Raw genomic sequence first — 15,711 nt, forward strand, 5'->3', positions numbered from 1 at the left:
TTATCTTGCCATGTCGGAACACCTCATCAAAAAGCTGCTATAAATTCAATGTAGATTACCATCTACATTAAGATTTTTGCTCAATTGTATTTTGTAGCTAAATCCGATAGTAAAAGGGAAGGAGACAATATTTTATAAGTCAGCCCATCCTCCCCTTACTGAACCCTACATACACGTGAATAATGCTAGTTACATAACCTTTTTACCACTGATTTTGGCCAAGACCCCCTAAATTAATCTTTAACTGCCTTAAGAAATAAGGCATGCAGAGCGGAAGTTTCAAATTACACTAGCTTCACACATTTCATGTTATGGTTCTTCACAGCCCACAAGGTACCATCTGCCAAAATGTATAATTTTAGTGCTCTTTTCAAAATGTGTGAAATGCTTTGGTCACAGCTGCGGCTCCACTCCTACAATGTATGAAGTATTAAAATATGACAACAAAATTCCACTTTGGGGCATACGACTGCGACTCTTTTATTAACACATTTAGAAAACGATCTTGTGTGGGTAGATGCCATTGGACAGGCAGAAAGCATTGCGGAGGTATCCCTTCAGCTGAGGGACCTTGCCGATAAGGGGAAGGAGCTGTGAGTCCACAGCCTTCTGGTCCTCTTTCCTCTGCTCTGTAATCTGGTACTTCTGCAGAAAGATGAAAAAAAGAAAATGAGTACAATGACGAACTGTTGAAAAGGACATCTTGATTTAAAAGAATGAATAGTATCTGGGGTGAGTAGCTTGCCTCCTTCTCTGTGTCAAAGATCTCTCCCTCCTGGTGACGAGGCTTCCTCAGCCTCGTCTTCTTGAAGTATGCGTCCGTCACAGTCTTGGGGATCTTGACACTAGAAACATCAACCTTGGTGTTGGTGGCGATGACAAACTTCTGGTGGGCCCTACGCAGGGGGACTCTGTTCAGGGCAAGAGGACCTGGGGGCCGTTAAGAACACATTAAAAATCAGATCATGGGACATTCAAGGTTGCAGCATGTCCCCAAAAGGGACGTACATTCAAATGCATGGTGAAACAGAATGATAAAGCCAGGTATCAATTGTACTCACCAGTGACAAGGAGCAGGCCACTTGAGAGCTGCTTCATGAACACGACACGCTGAAAGACAAAAGGAAAGAACGCTTAGACAAATTATAACAAATAGTGTCTTTGGTTACCTGATAAAGCAAGGAATAGCGACGTAGACTGCTTATCACTATACCCAACAGTACGTGCTCAGATTTAAAAGCTTACTAGACAAACCAAAATAAATATGGTCCATTATCCGCCAAAAGTAAATACTAATTCAGCAAGGCCTTACTCGCATGGAGTGTTAAACATCCAATAATAATCTAACATACTACCATTTCATCTGTGTGCTATAGAAGGATGTGTCAAAATTGACAGTTTATCATACAGTACAACATCTAGTCAACAAGGGTATTGCCGTTTACTTGACAATGAGTAAAAAAGAAAAAAAGGCATGCGACTAGAAGACAGCTGACTTCAGTTGGACTTGGGATGCATATTTAACATGTATTTTTAACATTTATGTGAATCAATCAGTTCGATGAGCAGTTATGGCAAGGCCCACATCATCCAACATCCCAACGCTGCATAAACAATGCATGACTCCATACCTTTCCGCGGTGGCGACCAGTGAGGAGAATGACCACGGTTCCAGGGGAGATGGACTTGCGCAGCTTCCTCTTGTGCTGGCTGAAGGGCTTAATCCCGTGGCTCTTCAGTTTGCGGGGCACATCCTCTGTTGGGTAGTAGCGGGGCTAGGATGCAAACAGATCAGGTTGACAACAATTAGGGAACATGGCAAACCATCTTCTTTGTAAAACATTAAATGTTATTGGCAAAGGGCATCTCTAGCATTACAATCGTACAGACCGACATTACAATTAAACATTGCCACTATTTCAGGCATTACACCTGGAATCATCTTGCAAAAAACATTACTCACCATTTTACGCAGTTTGACAACGCGAGTGCCACCATTCTTGTCTCCTCCAACTGTCTTTGTGATGGTGGCACGGGGCTTTTCCTTCAGTTTCTTCTCAATCTGTAGTTATAATATAGACCACGGTTTACTTTTGGACTTTATGGTAAACTCCAAACACCTGACTGCAAAGTGCAAAACTTGTGGACATGCTCATCTGTGCTGACCTTGGTCTCGACAGTCTTGATCTTCCTCTTGTACATAGCTCTCCTGGTGTTCATGGCAGAACGGGAGAAACGACCGATCCCCCGGGCCAGGGCCGGGTTCCGGCTGGTGTGCCTCTTGGGTCCCGTCTTGGCGGCCTTTTTGTCTCCCTCTGCCATCTACAGTAAGGTAAATAAAACATAAAAATCAAGAATGTGCATAGAAAAACCAGCATGCTTGTTTAAGATGATCAGACCCAGTTCATTAACATGACACTACGTATTACAAGTTGGCCATCAACCTGCCAACCCCGGACAGGAGCACAGGTAATAGTGCAAAAAGGGTACCAAGTAGGACAGAGTAGATAGTGAGGCAGGCATGACAACTGGCTATCCATTAGCATAGAGTAGGGTATTGCCTCCGTTACAAACACAACATACGATACGACAAGTTACATACAACATACGATCTAAAAATGAAAATTCGTTAGAACAATCAAAAGATATGTTAACAAATAGACGGCAAACACTAGCGTTCAGCTAACATTTAACGGTACAACGCGTCCCGAATGCATGACGTGCCTGTGGGCTTTTAATGCCAACATCCAGAACTGTTTATTACGACTAACGGCAAATAAAACCATTCAATATTCATACGAGTGTATTGTCTATAAATATATATACATTGCTTGATGTGTAAAAACGAGTATGTACATTTAATAACACAGATGTTGGAAGATTATATTCCAGACTTGGGACAGTGAGAAGGTTTCCTTACCGTAGCTAAGAAAAAAGACCGACTTCCGGGGAAGTGACGTATATAACCCGTGCGACGCCAAAGTCGTTTCCATTGGGACCATGGTCGTTGTAGTCCAAAATATAATGTATATCAACAGAACTTGTGATTAAAAAAAAAAAAAGATCCGTTGGCATATTTTAGGTTGAATGTGTGTGGGCACGAGAGTGTGCATGTGCGTGTATTTAAACACTTCTTTTTTTTTGACGATCACTACCAATCTGGTGCCAGATCATTAATCTATATATTTAATTTCTATATGGGCTCTCAAGTCTCACGCATTCGGCGTGAGACACACGCAATTCAACCGATGCACACGCTCACACGCCCCACCTCGTATTTCTCACGCAGAGAAATTACCAGGATAGCGCCCACCAATTTGCGCCGCTATTTAACAGTCGAACTCTATTGATGTAGAAAATCAATGTTGGTACAATAAAACAAATAACATAAAAATAATAGAATAGTAAAACATATGCCAATATCCTCACCTTTAACATAAGGAAATCCTAAAATGTTTAATCCCAATAAGAGTTATTTAATAAATCACAATGGTAGGCATACAAATAATTTGACAAATTCATAAATTAAAAAACAATGTCAATACAAAATAAGTAACAATTAAGCCAACAAGCAAGCCAATGTTAAAATTGCAGCCACATTTATTTGAAAGTATCACATGGAAATACAAACGTAGTATTTTCTATGTATGGAGTATATCATGGCAGAAACAAATTTATTAAAGCCTATTGTTACAGACTTTGTACATGTCAAAGCTTCTACCTCATTCTGTTGTGTACTGAAGGCACAGTCTACATACATGAGGTAGTAGTTAGTAGGTAGTACATCATATCTATGAATAATAAAGTAGCAATGACAACTGTAACATTTTTCATGGATAGCTTGATCATTATTACAAGTGGGTCATAAGGTGTAGTTCCCTTCAATTTGTAGGATCATTATAAATCACATCAAACAGTTGTTTTTATGGAGTGTTTTCAATGATGATTGCAATTCCTTGGCCTCCACCAATGCAAGCAGCTCCAATTGCATACTTGCCATTTCTTCGCCTGCGAGAGAAAAAAAAAACAGTATGTATTTCAAGCTTCAGCGTAGTTAGAACACTTAAATGCATATCTATTCAAACACAGAAGTATGAAATACAAGCGTCACGGGCAACGCTACCTGAGCTCGTGGACCAGGTGGGCCGTGATTCGCGCTCCAGAGGCACCCAGAGGATGTCCGATAGCAATAGCTCCTCCGTTGACATTACATTTCTCTTGGTCCAGTCCAAGGGCCTTAGCAACTGCCAGGCATTGTGGGGCAAATGCCTCGTTCACCTGTGCAAAGCAAAACCAAGCTTATAAAGACAGCCACCTCTCTGAAGGATACGCCAATACATCTCTACACAATGCATACAGGTTAGTAGTTACTATCGAATGGATATACATGGAGATGGAGGTTAAATGAGATCCACGTCTTCTGGTCAATGCTCAGATGTCTATAAGTAAGGCACAGTATTGTAACACACCTCAATAATATCCATGTCACTGAGAGAAAGGCCCGCTTTTCTTAGGGCTTCAGTGATTGCTGGAACTGGGCCTGCAAAAATTATATTTAATATTACATTTTTAACAAATAAGTCTTATTTAATTCTGTTCTTTTGCATTTCATGGGAATGGAATATCTATTCGGGAGACATATTTGACATCAGTGCTTACTCACCAATTCCCATGATACTTGGATCACAACCTGTAGCATGATAAGCCACTATTCTGGCCAGTGGAGTCAGTTTGTGTTCTTTTAATGCGTCTTCGCTGGCAATCACCAAAGCAGCTGCTCCATCAGATACACCCTGAGGAGGAGAAATATAAACAGTTATAAAACTGCATTGTGAATAAAATAGTTTTTATTCCATATGCCAATATTTATCTGAAATAGTTCTTTCCCATAAACATCTCGTAAATCAGCGTTGATTCTTTATAACGGGCACCCTCGGGCAAGTCTGTTTTATCCTTGAAATAGACAATTTTACCATATAGAACAATAACAAATAATTTAATGAATTAGAAATATTTTCCAGTAAATATAGTATTATGGATCTTGTTTTTTATAGTGTCTCTTTTGACATCACATTTAATATAATATAAAACATGGGGAAACACTTGAAATCATAAACAGCATTGATAACTTTTTATTTTCACTGTACCCCACCAGCCAATCTTTCTTGCGGTAATAATTTTGTATAAAGGGGGAGCGGGCACTCTTTGCTCTGACTGCTGCTCTGTGTTTTAAACATTTTTATCATATCAATTTGTATATGAGGTGATCCACGAAAAAGTTTTGATTGAAAATTAAGTTGTGCAACTAAAGGCAAAGGTTCGGAACCACTTCATTATATTATATAATCACAATCAATATCACAGGTACTGTAGCGTTCTAACTCACAGATGCATTAGCTGCAGTGACCGTCCCTCCCTTCTTGAAGACTGGCTGAAGTTTGGCCAACTGTTCCAGTGTAGTCTGTGGACGAGGGTGCTCATCATGAGTCATTGGCACCTTACCCTTCCTAGCCTTCACGTCGATGGGAGCAATCTCTGCTGTAAAGTGTCCGGCCTCATGACCTGCAGTAAAACAAGAATTTAAGTTAACTTCCCATCAATGACAATCCAATGAAAAACTATGTGCCATGGGCTTAATGTGCACAAATTAGATGACATCCAAAACACACACTGGGTAATGAAAGATTAAGATAAAGTTAATGTTTCCTTCGCACCGGCTTTCCACTTTTGCTGGGACTGGTATGCAAACAGATCACATTCCTCCCGGGTGAGCTGGTACTTCTCTGCCAGGTTCTCTGCTGTGATGCCCATAGGGAGCTTGATATGGAGGTCTGTCAACCCGGCCCACAATGTGTCCTCGAGCTTTAAGGTGAAATTGAAAGTTGACGAAAAATTAAATGGTACAGTGATTGAGATGCACATTTTGCAAAATACTACAAGTAATTGGATATTTTCCTGTAAAATGTGTTGAAAAACCCACCTTGAGGTCAACCCCAAACTTGGTTCCGAAGCGTATGTTGCGGACAGCATAGGGTGCCTGGCTCATGCTCTCAGAGCCTCCGCACAAAACAACCTCAGACTCCTTCAAACAGATTTCCTACAAAACAAGCATATTGTTCAATATGAATGCTAATTCTATGCTTTTTTAACTTGCATGATCAATTATTTTGACAAATGTGTACTGAAATAGTTTAGTATCGAAGTAGTAACAAGGGCTGTATGCATACTTTCATTTTTGCCAAGAGTGGAGACATTAATACATACTACATAGTCATCAATGCTTAAACAGTGAAAGTGGTTCACTGTTGAGATGCTAAACACGTTTGACAGTTGGTACGATGAACCTACTCAACAGATATTGGTATCATTCATGATACCAGCATGAATGATATCAAGGTCCGCTGTGACGTAATAAATTAAACAAGTTCTTACTTGGGCGCCATTGATGATTGACTGAAAGCCAGATCCACACAGGCGGTTCACAGTGAGAGCTGGTACAGGGATAGGGACGCCAGCCCTCAGTCCCACATGTCGTGCAATATAAGCCGCATCGGCGGAGCTCTGAATCAGAGAAAAACAAAGGGGATGTATTGGCCGAATTGGAAATAACAGAATATGAAGACAGAATAAAAGGTATTCGACTCCCAGCTGAATGGTACTGGATTAAACTCTGCCCAAAGCTCTGCCTGGAGGCATCCTTGATGAAGATGCCTAACTCCTACCTGCTCCTTAATTGATCGGAATTAACTTATTCAGATAATAGTATGCAATATGGAAAAACCTGGCAGAATAAGATATATTTTGAAAGTATCCAACTGAAAATATCCCACCCCTTCCTTTAGGGTTAGGGTTAATCAGTAAGTGCTAGACAGAGATCATTATTTTCAGATCTAGAATAGAATGTATGCTATATATAGCTTAGTGGTCAGGTTTACCTGCATGACATTACCGAAGATGACACTGTTTACAAGTTCTGGTGCCACCCCCCCTGCTGCCAGGGCCGCCTTGGCAGCATGTTCAGCTAAATCTGTGGCACTGTGGTCCTTCAGAACACCACCGTACGCCCCGAATGGAGTGCGCTTGCCAGCAACAATAAATACACCTGGAGAGACACAACAGTATCAACTGGAGATACAAGGCACTTATCGAGGTGCAAAAGTTGAGCATGAAGATTACATTAATGGTATTAACATATACAATTATTATTTAAAAAAAAGATTGGTGCATCCAATTTGATAAGTAATTGATAAGTAATCAAAGTCAAAAGGAGAAACATGACTAAAAAGTTCCTGATAAAGATTCACCTTTCCCCTATTTTTCTTAGCAAATGACAATGCAGTTATTATATTACAAATAAGTTAATTAAATGTTCAAGCTATATCGATTCCGATTATTTTTATGAATCCATGTAGAAGGTTATGTTGCGTTGTTGCATAAGTAGCATAGAAGTAGCATTGAAAGTTATATGCATATATAAATACATCACAATAAATAGATGCGCATTTGAAGTTTACTCTGGCATGTTTATTTACCTCTTAGAAGCGCCATGGCATATAGCACAATCCGAGAATTGAACAGAAATAATGCCGGGTGTCACTTTCAACCAGCTTCCAACCCGTCGAACACAGTCAGGCAATGGTCAGATTCAGCGCTCACCTTTCCCCTCAATACCCCGGGTAATTTGTGTTTCGTAGAGTAACATTCGAGTAAAACTTTCGTCAGGCATTCCTAATATGAGTTGAAAATAATTAAATCAAGGATTTAAAAATACATTGTATCGTTCTCCGTGCAAATTATACAAAAAACCTTGGGTGTCTAAAATGTATTTGTGGAAAAAATAATTACTCGAAAGAAGCACATTGAAATATGTCCAAGCGAAACTGAGTTGTTGACGTCATATTTCTGCGCTCATTCTGCAGCCAGCCGTCAAGGATAAACGGATAGAGGATAGTTTAGCAATACACGTAAATGTATTTTCTTTTTCTTGTAGTTTCCATTACGAATTAAATGTAACTAGCTAAAAATAAATAAACATGTCTCTTATTGTATCACGTTGTATGGGTAGGATGCTATGTCGACAGACCCATGTGCCTCGGTGAGTTTATCAATGTTGATTGGCTGTTAAACTGGTTTACTTATCACTGGCCTTACATTCCGTACATCTTCACAATCAACATATTAACATTGTCCTGTGCAGCCTCCATTCGTATAGTTCAACGTTTATGTAAACATGACCTTCTGTTGAAACTGCAATATGGAACGTGAGTGTTTTTAATTAATTGCAACACCGTTTGTTTTACAGTATTTTTGTGGAAGAACATTGTCTTACCAGGCAAAGCCCATGGTCGAACACAGTGCTGACACTTCACACATCTGCCCCTTTAAGGTATGTTTACTGAATTCAGGATGCACTGTATTGAGGTCATTGCCTTGTGTGAAGGTAAACATGGATCCATACTTTGTTTCAGGGCGGAACCTAAAAAAAAGAAAAAGGTAGACCCCAAAAGAGAGCATGTAGCAAGAGAGAGGCTGAAGAAGAGACTTAAAAAGCTGGAGAAAGTTCCACCTGAACTCATCCCCATAGAAGATTTCATCACTCCAACCAAGTGCCTGGATGAAGCAAGGTACATACATATCCCCTGTCTTAGTTCCATTTAGAATTTGTGTGACCGTATCCAATACAAAATCAATATAATGTATGTTCTACATAGAACTACAGCACCTCAAGCGAGTCAATAAAATCTTTTCTAACTTTTTGTTCATCTGCACTACAAAGAGGACGCTCGGAGCCCAGGCTGCCCTTCGAAGAGAGTGAACGCAGAGCGCTGCTGTTGAAGGAGTGGTCTCGTTTCAAGCATGTAATTGTTTACACATTTTTACCGTTCAACATGATGCAAACACATGATCATGCAGAACATTGACTTATCATTCAGCCTGGCTCATATTTGACGATTGTATATCTTGCAGGCGCAGCATACGGCTGAGATGGAGGCTATAAACCTAGCCCTGGATGCCCAAAGAGAAGCTCTGGAGGAACTAAAGATTGAGTCTGAGGAGCTGTACAAGGCAGCTATTAAACCAGATCCGCTCGTCTTTCCCTTTAGTCACGAGGGACCCTGCTACACACCACCCAAGCCCAAATATGATGCTCCGGATGGCAAATACCATGATATCACCAAAGTCTACACTCAGTGATGAATGCACGTTTGCTGGGGTGTCAGTGTGTGATTCTACACCTAGCCCCTCTAGTCAGGAAAGTTGTTCTGAAATGTTTTACTAAAACATCACTAAGTGTGTATATAATGTTGCAACGTCTTTCCCAACTTTCCAATGCCTGTATAAAATGCGACTCCTAACTCAATAAATTGTTTATACAAATGTGATGGGTGAATTGCATCCTGTTGCCTATTCATGGAACTACATTTTCTTGCAAGTGTCATGGAATGTTATTTTGAAATCATTTGTCAAATGCATTTAAAATTTTAAAGATGACAAGTCAAGGGTTAATTGAGGTAAAATATGCTTTTATTTTATATGAATTTAGTATAATATTTAAAACCTCATAGCCCACAGGGTTACCCTGGGTGGTGGTAGTCATACTTCATAAATATTATAGTGGAGGTCTACATAAAGGAATATCTGACATGTATTTTGGCCACAATAGTGAAAATACATTTTCACAAATGTTCAAGAATCCTGAGGCCTTTCATGGTTGAGAGGCATATGCCAGTCCTTGGGAGGGACTCTTCTTAGTTCCCAAACTGGAGTAAATTTCTTCTGCTCTGCCAACCTGCTCCTTTCACTGCTCCGTAGTGCCTCCTGTAAAATAAAGTTATGAACAAAATTGCAATCATTATTTGATTGTGGTACTCAAGAAAAATACACTGAACCCATTACTCAAAGTAGTGATATGATTGATGCAAAGGAAAACTCTACCTTGGCTCCTTGATCCTTGCATTTCTCCCATGTTGTGCACATGTCGTAGTCCTCTTTCCACTGTTGGCAGGACGGTGATGTACCATGGGCATAGTAGTGTTGAAAACGGTTCCTCAAGCTTTTACAGTGTTTAAACTCACTCCAGTATTCACTACAGCTACGTGGTGGCTGAGGACAAACAAAACAGAACAATATGTTTGGCTAATAGCTTCATAAAGTAGCCACTGTAGGCACAATGAAGTAATAATAATACAAGATAAATGGTTTTCTGTATGCTTGCTTTCAATAAGGGCCAATAAGCGTGCATGGCCATTAATTAGGCCCAATTCTATTCCAAGATTGCATGTCCAATAACAGAAAAGGACTACATTAAACCAGTGTCCTCTCCGTGTTGTTGTCCAAATTGCAAAGGTTTTGTTAGCTAGCGGGTAAGCCGGTCAAACGGTACATAACTAACGAACTAGTTTGGCTTTACATCGCCTTTTTGTGGAAGAACTATTGACGGAAACATTACTCAATTACACAATACTACAACATTTGTATTAGATTGAATGCATACTCTCCATAGAACTCCATCATTGTTCTCCATTTCTTCAACGAGAAGGGAATTTCTCGACATGTGACGTCACTTGCATGGCCAATCGGAAAGGAATACACGCCCACCCCCAGACGTGAACAGGTCCATGGAACGGGGGCACACACGTTTTAACCCTTGAACACCGAGAAAGCTGCTGGGTAAAAAATATTTCTTTGCATTTTGTATTCCCTTGGGTTGATAATAATCTGAATAACTATATTCTGATTCTGACAGGACCCACAGTTTTTTAAATATCAGCCTCTAACAAAACGGTTAAGATGTCACGTACCGGAACTCCGACAAATACAACAAATAGTCAGTCAAATAGTTTAGCATTGAATCCAGTTTATTCTTATATTGTCAGTATTGCAAAACACTTTCACTGTGTGGGTGGTGCAACAGCACAATTATTTTTGGGGCGAAAAATGCACATTTCTAGTTAAATACTAATGTGAAAACACACCCATGAAGAGTAAGATTGCCAGGAAATCTTGCATCTCTTCAGGGCTTGTCTTGATGGGATCCCCCAACTCTTGGGCGGAGTAGAGATTGGTATGATGGCAAATATGTTTTATCATCTCATCAGTGAAAAGCCTTTTGAAGTACTGGAAGGGTGTCTGCACAACCTCAGGGGGTTCAAATCTTGAAACCGGAACCTCAAATTCCTCAATGTCTTCATGCTTCCAGATTATCTCTGTGCCTTTGTTTGGACTTGAAGGCGAATTTGGGTCAGGGGTATCCCCTGTCTCCTCCAAGGATACTGTTTTTAGGGAGCTTTTTCCTTTTCTGCTTTTTTTACGAGGCGGCTGTGTGGTGGAGCTGCTTGTTGAGGGAGCCTCTTCTTCTTCCAGGGATTCAAAAGGACTTTCACCTGCAACTTCTGCTGGTGTGGGATGGTACTCCGGATCCTCTATTGGGTCATCAATATCAATCTGATCAGCATCAGAATCTTCAGGACGTTCTGGTACAAGGGCCAGGAGAGTGCGTTGTCTTGCACCGTAGAAACTTTTAGCATCCATCTCGTATTTTAAAACAAATTAAAAAATGAAATAACAAACCACATTCTTCTACAATGGTATTCATTAGTATAACAGCATCATTAATTTGGTTAAGTTGGAATTAGTTGTGATAGTTAGGATTTTCACGCATTTTTTCTCGATATTTAACACATTTATTTTGAAAACAACTCAGAGGGTTAGTGTCAAAACTACAGAATTAAGAAATTATTTCAGCACATTTATGTTGGAATAACATTAAATGTTTAGTATTTAAAGCAATAACTGATAAAAGGTTTTGATTTCATAGCACATTGTTTATTATAAATGACATTAGCTTAATTTTTCTATGTGTACCATAAAGTGCCAAATCAACCGTTTGGTTGATGTAGTATAGAAAGAATTATTAAACATGTAAAAGAGTTTATTTTGTGGAAGAATTTAACATCATTCTGTTCAGTAAGCTTTCTGATACTATATGTTGAAAAAATGTACCTACCTTTCAAATTTTAACCATAAGCCGTCCACATGTTGGGAGCTATTTTCTCGTTTCAGATTTCCTGTTTTGAGTGAGACTTAAAAGGCGTACTATTGGAACAGGGACATCTAGTGGATGTTTTTGGGATAACATACCTAAACCGAATGGTAGAGATGGCTCAATCAGGTTGAATTAAGTTAAACATTCCTATCAATAAGATATTGTGACGTAAAATGTGCTCTACCAAACGGTTGAGCAGGCAGTTAAATTGAGGGATGCACATACAATCTCTAACAAGTGTACATAATTTGTGTATATACGTCTTAAGTCATTGTATTATTCCTTATCACGTGCGAGTCGGAAGGCAAAAAGATAAGCCCTGTGTAAAGCATGATTCAAATATAAATGCATTATTAACGGTAGGCTTCTCACACCACAAACCAAAATATATTTTGGTTTGAATAACATCTTTATTTTGTCTATAAATGAACAAAAAAAGAAAATAATTTCACATCAAGGAATGAAATCTCACAATGTTAACTCATAAGTCCTATTTATAGTTTGATCTCTTGCACTAAAAGCAGTCAGGTGGTTGAAGAGCCATTGTCCAGGGTTTCAAAAAGATCAAAAACATGAAGGCCAGGTTATTTAACATCTCTGGTAAAGTAAAGTAAAACAGTATTTACTGCTGTTAGCAGTACTTTCATCGTGTTTACAAATTCATGTTCAGTTTTTTGTCATTGCCAGAGTAATTCCTAATTCAAAATTGTTGCAATCCTGTCATTGATGAAAAAAAAGGGACAGAAAATGCATATCCCTGTTGTCTCAAAATACCACTTTTAATTGCTTAAGTGTAGGTGTGGTGCGCTTGCACACAAAATCCAGTTCCATATATAAAAATTAAATCTTCACGGCTTCCTGCCCTTTTTGCGCAGCGACTTTCCCTCTCCCGAGAAGGCAATGAATCTGCTCAGAGCATCCTCCTGTAAGGTATGTGAAACAACATCATCGTATGCATGAGTACATTTCAATGACACAGCTTTTATGAATTAGAAATGTGTTGATACAGAACAGAAAAATCAACCAAATGGATTAATAGGAGCTTTACTAATGTGCTAGTCAACAGAGAGGAACAGACAGAAATCCTTCTTACATCATCTGTCAGTTTCTTAGGCTGTGGTCTTGAGTTTCTGATGAAGGTGATCTTTCCAACTTTGTACTCGTAGTTAGGAATGCCTCTGTTGGGAGACAGGAAATGTATTTCCGTTTGTAATTCATAATTTTTTATTTTTCAAATGATACAAATGATACTTATAGCATTAAAGCATAAACCAAGCCTTATGTCTGACCTTTTGATGTCATTTGGATCAATGGGGACGGGGCTGGGCTCAATGCCCTTCTTTTTGCCATCCAAGCGATTACCAGATCCAGTGAAAGCCTATAGTCAAGGGAAAACAGAGTGTAGGTTAGACTTGCAATGTTGTGGTATATTCATGGAAATACATATTAGCCAATTCAGCGCACACACCACTACCACTGTCAATACTCACTCTGAACCCCAGGTCCATGTCAGCATAGCTGTTTGGATCCCCTTCCTCCTCCTGCAAGGCAACATGAGAGCACAAGTCTTGTAGTGAGTGATGGAAACGTATAGAATAGACATGCACATAAAAGGTCCCACCGGTTCCCTACCACAGGCTCCTCGTGGTGCTGAGGCCTTCTTTCTGGCTCTTTGTAACCCAAAGGAGCGTCAAAGTCCACCTGTACAACATCAAAAGTTACAGTTGAGCTATAGCCATACTCAAGCGTGTGCCGTGTGTGTGTGTGTGTGTGTGTGTGTGTGTGTGTGTGTGTGTGTGTGTGTGTGTGTGTGTGTGTGTGTGTGTGTGTGTGTGTGTGTGTGTGTGTTATTAATTATATATTTGTGTGAAGGCCAACAAATAGATGGTCTTACATTCATATCGCACTCAATGATTGACACAGCTTTATCTGGCTTTGTCTCCATAACACGCAGCTCATAGATCTGAAAGAAAAAAAAGGGGGGGGGATAAGTTTTACTACCCTTGCATGGTGGCCTTTTTACCATTATTACAGTGGTGAAAATTATTAAAAGGATGAACATCAAGAAAAATATATTACTTTTTCATTGTAGTTGATGGCAATGACATCCCCGGTTGTCAAGCAGGCAAAGTTCCGCAAGGCGTTTTCTAACCTGTAAAACAAATAGATATGCTTAACACTTGCAGCATGTTGTAGATGTTAACGACCTATCTTAGCATTACTAGATCGTTAATGTCTCTATTCTCATACACTGCTTTGGGGTTTGTAATATCCAGGAAGTCTGGGCTCTGTGGCTGGAACTTGGAATAGGTGGCAACCATCAGGTTTACACTTTCCACTTGGACCAGACCTCCCTCCTCCAGTAGGAGATTCTGCATCATCTGCAGAAACAAGCGGAAAAACACCATAAAGTCACTGACCAACCGAACATTTTGCACTGATTTGAACAGTATCGTGGCCAGATGAAAACTGAAACTTGCAAGATCAGGATTATCTGACCAGGCTAGAGCGAGGCAGCTAAGAGTTTTATTTGGTCAAATGAGCCGACAATTCTATCCCATCCAAAGTCCTTTCAACCTTCACTTCAGACCTGTTGCTATATCTTACCCAGTGTGGGAGGTAGCAGATTCCCTCATCCGCCACAAACTCCAGAACACCACAATGTGTCATTCGGTCAGAGTTTTTGTTCGTCAACTTGAACAACATGGGGTAGGTGATGTTAAGCCTACCTGTATGGGACAGGAAATAGGCAAAACCCTTAGGACATTCCTAAAGAAATACTATTACTATTACTATTATGTCAAAGGAGTGTATAGAAGACGGACTTACTTAGTTGATCAAGAGCTGATGGTGGCATTATAACTAAGGGGAAAAAGTGTCATTGATTATGGCACATTCTTGGAAAATGTCCATGTTGAATAGGTATGAGGTATAAGGTCTTACTTTTGCCCCCTTTCTCAACGTCGGATCTGTCATTGGGACCTGCCAGCATTGACACAGAGTAACAGCGGTACTGAGTAGAGAACCGATTCTGCAATCCCCGTTGCATCGGATGGTCGAATACGTTGAAGGAAAACTGTCAATAAGAGAAAAAATATTTTAAAACTCATTGTCAAGAAAACCACAGTGTACCTGGATGTGAACAAGGTACATCGTCGGGTAGGACACATAATATTAGGTTATGTGTTTATCATGACAGGGCATCTTTCAGTAAAACAGATTGAACAGCCACTTCTGCTCATGTCCAGCGCTGGGATCTCCAATGTTAAGACACTCCAGTGTTTAAAGATGTCATAACGATGGGTACTTACCATTTTGGTCGGACTGGGTTGAGGTAGCCTCAAGTAAAGATGTTTTGTTGGGTCCAAATATGAAACAACACAGAGTCGGACCAATATACAATTGTTGTTTTCCGTTCAACCCGGAAGTGAACGGCAACCAAAAGTGACGACATCAACTGCAATCCAATCGGTGCCTCCGACACATGATATAGTAGGTCATAGAAAATGTATATAATATTTAAAGAGCTCTGGTATAGTTATAAACACACAAATGTAGTAAATCGAATTAGCCTAAAAATATAAATAAATACACAAATACATGTTTTCAATTACAATACCATCTATATAATATACAATAGCTAAAGTAATGCCAATAATATTATC

At 39.7% G+C, this 15,711-nt stretch overlaps 4 protein-coding genes and 1 long non-coding RNA gene across 5 annotated transcripts; 1 reads left to right on the forward strand and 4 right to left on the reverse strand.

Annotated features, from left to right (window-relative positions):
* Positions 1 to 449: 449 nt before the first annotated feature.
* rpl6 (ribosomal protein L6) lies at positions 450 to 2,342 on the reverse strand. The gene is made up of 6 exons (XM_060054410.1): positions 2,167 to 2,342; positions 1,964 to 2,062; positions 1,632 to 1,775; positions 1,062 to 1,110; positions 746 to 930; positions 450 to 645 (listed from the first exon to the last, which is right to left on the reverse strand). Exons 1-6 carry the CDS (start codon positions 2,320 to 2,322, stop codon positions 493 to 495), a joined length of 786 nt encoding a protein of 261 aa, XP_059910393.1. The 5' UTR covers positions 2,323 to 2,342; the 3' UTR covers positions 450 to 492.
* A 1,240-nt stretch (positions 2,343 to 3,582) lies between these two features.
* acaa2 (acetyl-CoA acyltransferase 2) lies at positions 3,583 to 7,689 on the reverse strand. The gene is made up of 10 exons (XM_060054416.1): positions 7,533 to 7,689; positions 6,936 to 7,102; positions 6,433 to 6,561; positions 5,981 to 6,097; positions 5,715 to 5,862; positions 5,387 to 5,562; positions 4,664 to 4,793; positions 4,470 to 4,540; positions 4,124 to 4,278; positions 3,583 to 4,008 (listed from the first exon to the last, which is right to left on the reverse strand). The coding sequence occupies exons 1-10, from the start codon at positions 7,546 to 7,548 to the stop codon at positions 3,924 to 3,926; spliced, it is 1,194 nt and encodes a 397-aa protein (XP_059910399.1). The 5' UTR covers positions 7,549 to 7,689; the 3' UTR covers positions 3,583 to 3,923.
* A 200-nt stretch (positions 7,690 to 7,889) lies between these two features.
* mrpl40 (mitochondrial ribosomal protein L40) lies at positions 7,890 to 9,383 on the forward strand. The gene is made up of 5 exons (XM_060054417.1): positions 7,890 to 8,095; positions 8,303 to 8,386; positions 8,469 to 8,624; positions 8,777 to 8,858; positions 8,968 to 9,383. Exons 1-5 carry the CDS (start codon positions 8,034 to 8,036, stop codon positions 9,193 to 9,195), a joined length of 612 nt encoding a protein of 203 aa, XP_059910400.1. The 5' UTR covers positions 7,890 to 8,033; the 3' UTR covers positions 9,196 to 9,383.
* A 636-nt stretch (positions 9,384 to 10,019) lies between these two features.
* LOC132459712 (uncharacterized) lies at positions 10,020 to 10,882 on the reverse strand. Its single transcript, XR_009526287.1, has 2 exons — positions 10,496 to 10,882; positions 10,020 to 10,104 (listed from the first exon to the last, which is right to left on the reverse strand). It is a non-coding gene; the product is annotated as an uncharacterized LOC132459712 (long non-coding RNA).
* Positions 10,883 to 12,436: 1,554 nt separating this feature from the next.
* Positions 12,437 to 15,517, reverse strand: ufd1l (ubiquitin recognition factor in ER associated degradation 1). Its single transcript, XM_060054418.1, has 12 exons — positions 15,358 to 15,517; positions 14,990 to 15,122; positions 14,876 to 14,908; positions 14,654 to 14,775; positions 14,297 to 14,427; positions 14,126 to 14,198; positions 13,941 to 14,009; positions 13,679 to 13,747; positions 13,537 to 13,587; positions 13,336 to 13,424; positions 13,140 to 13,224; positions 12,437 to 12,969 (listed from the first exon to the last, which is right to left on the reverse strand). The coding sequence occupies exons 1-12, from the start codon at positions 15,358 to 15,360 to the stop codon at positions 12,895 to 12,897; spliced, it is 933 nt and encodes a 310-aa protein (XP_059910401.1). The 5' UTR covers positions 15,361 to 15,517; the 3' UTR covers positions 12,437 to 12,894.
* Positions 15,518 to 15,711: the final 194 nt, after the last annotated feature.

The sequence above is a fragment of the Gadus macrocephalus genome, chromosome 6 (genome assembly GCF_031168955.1).
Source record: "Gadus macrocephalus chromosome 6, ASM3116895v1".
NCBI lineage: Eukaryota > Metazoa > Chordata > Actinopteri > Gadiformes > Gadidae > Gadus > Gadus macrocephalus.

Coding starts and splice junctions, on each gene's coding strand:
- mrpl40 (XM_060054417.1), top strand. CDS start 8,034: ATGTCTCTTATTGTATCACGTTGTATGGGTAGGATGCTATGTCGACAG. Junction 8,625..8,776: donor AAGTGCCTGGATGAAGCAAG/GTACATACATAT, acceptor TGCACTACAAAG/AGGACGCTCGGAGCCCAGGC. Junction 8,859..8,967: donor AGTGGTCTCGTTTCAAGCAT/GTAATTGTTTAC, acceptor TATATCTTGCAG/GCGCAGCATACGGCTGAGAT.
- ufd1l (XM_060054418.1), bottom strand. Junction 14,909..14,989: donor CGTTGAGAAAGGGGGCAAAA/GTAAGACCTTAT, acceptor TTTTCCCCTTAG/TTATAATGCCACCATCAGCT. Junction 13,225..13,335: donor GATCCAAATGACATCAAAAG/GTCAGACATAAG, acceptor GTCTCCCAACAG/AGGCATTCCTAACTACGAGT.
- acaa2 (XM_060054416.1), bottom strand. Junction 5,563..5,714: donor CCAGCAAAAGTGGAAAGCCG/GTGCGAAGGAAA, acceptor GTTTTACTGCAG/GTCATGAGGCCGGACACTTT. Junction 4,794..5,386: donor TCACTGCAGCTAATGCATCT/GTGAGTTAGAAC, acceptor TCTCCTCCTCAG/GGTGTATCTGATGGAGCAGC.
- rpl6 (XM_060054410.1), bottom strand. CDS start 2,322: ATGGCAGAGGGAGACAAAAAGGCCGCCAAGACGGGACCCAAGAGGCAC. Junction 2,063..2,166: donor TCAAGACTGTCGAGACCAAG/GTCAGCACAGAT, acceptor TTATAACTACAG/ATTGAGAAGAAACTGAAGGA. Junction 1,111..1,631: donor CTGGTCGCCACCGCGGAAAG/GTATGGAGTCAT, acceptor TTTGTCTTTCAG/CGTGTCGTGTTCATGAAGCA.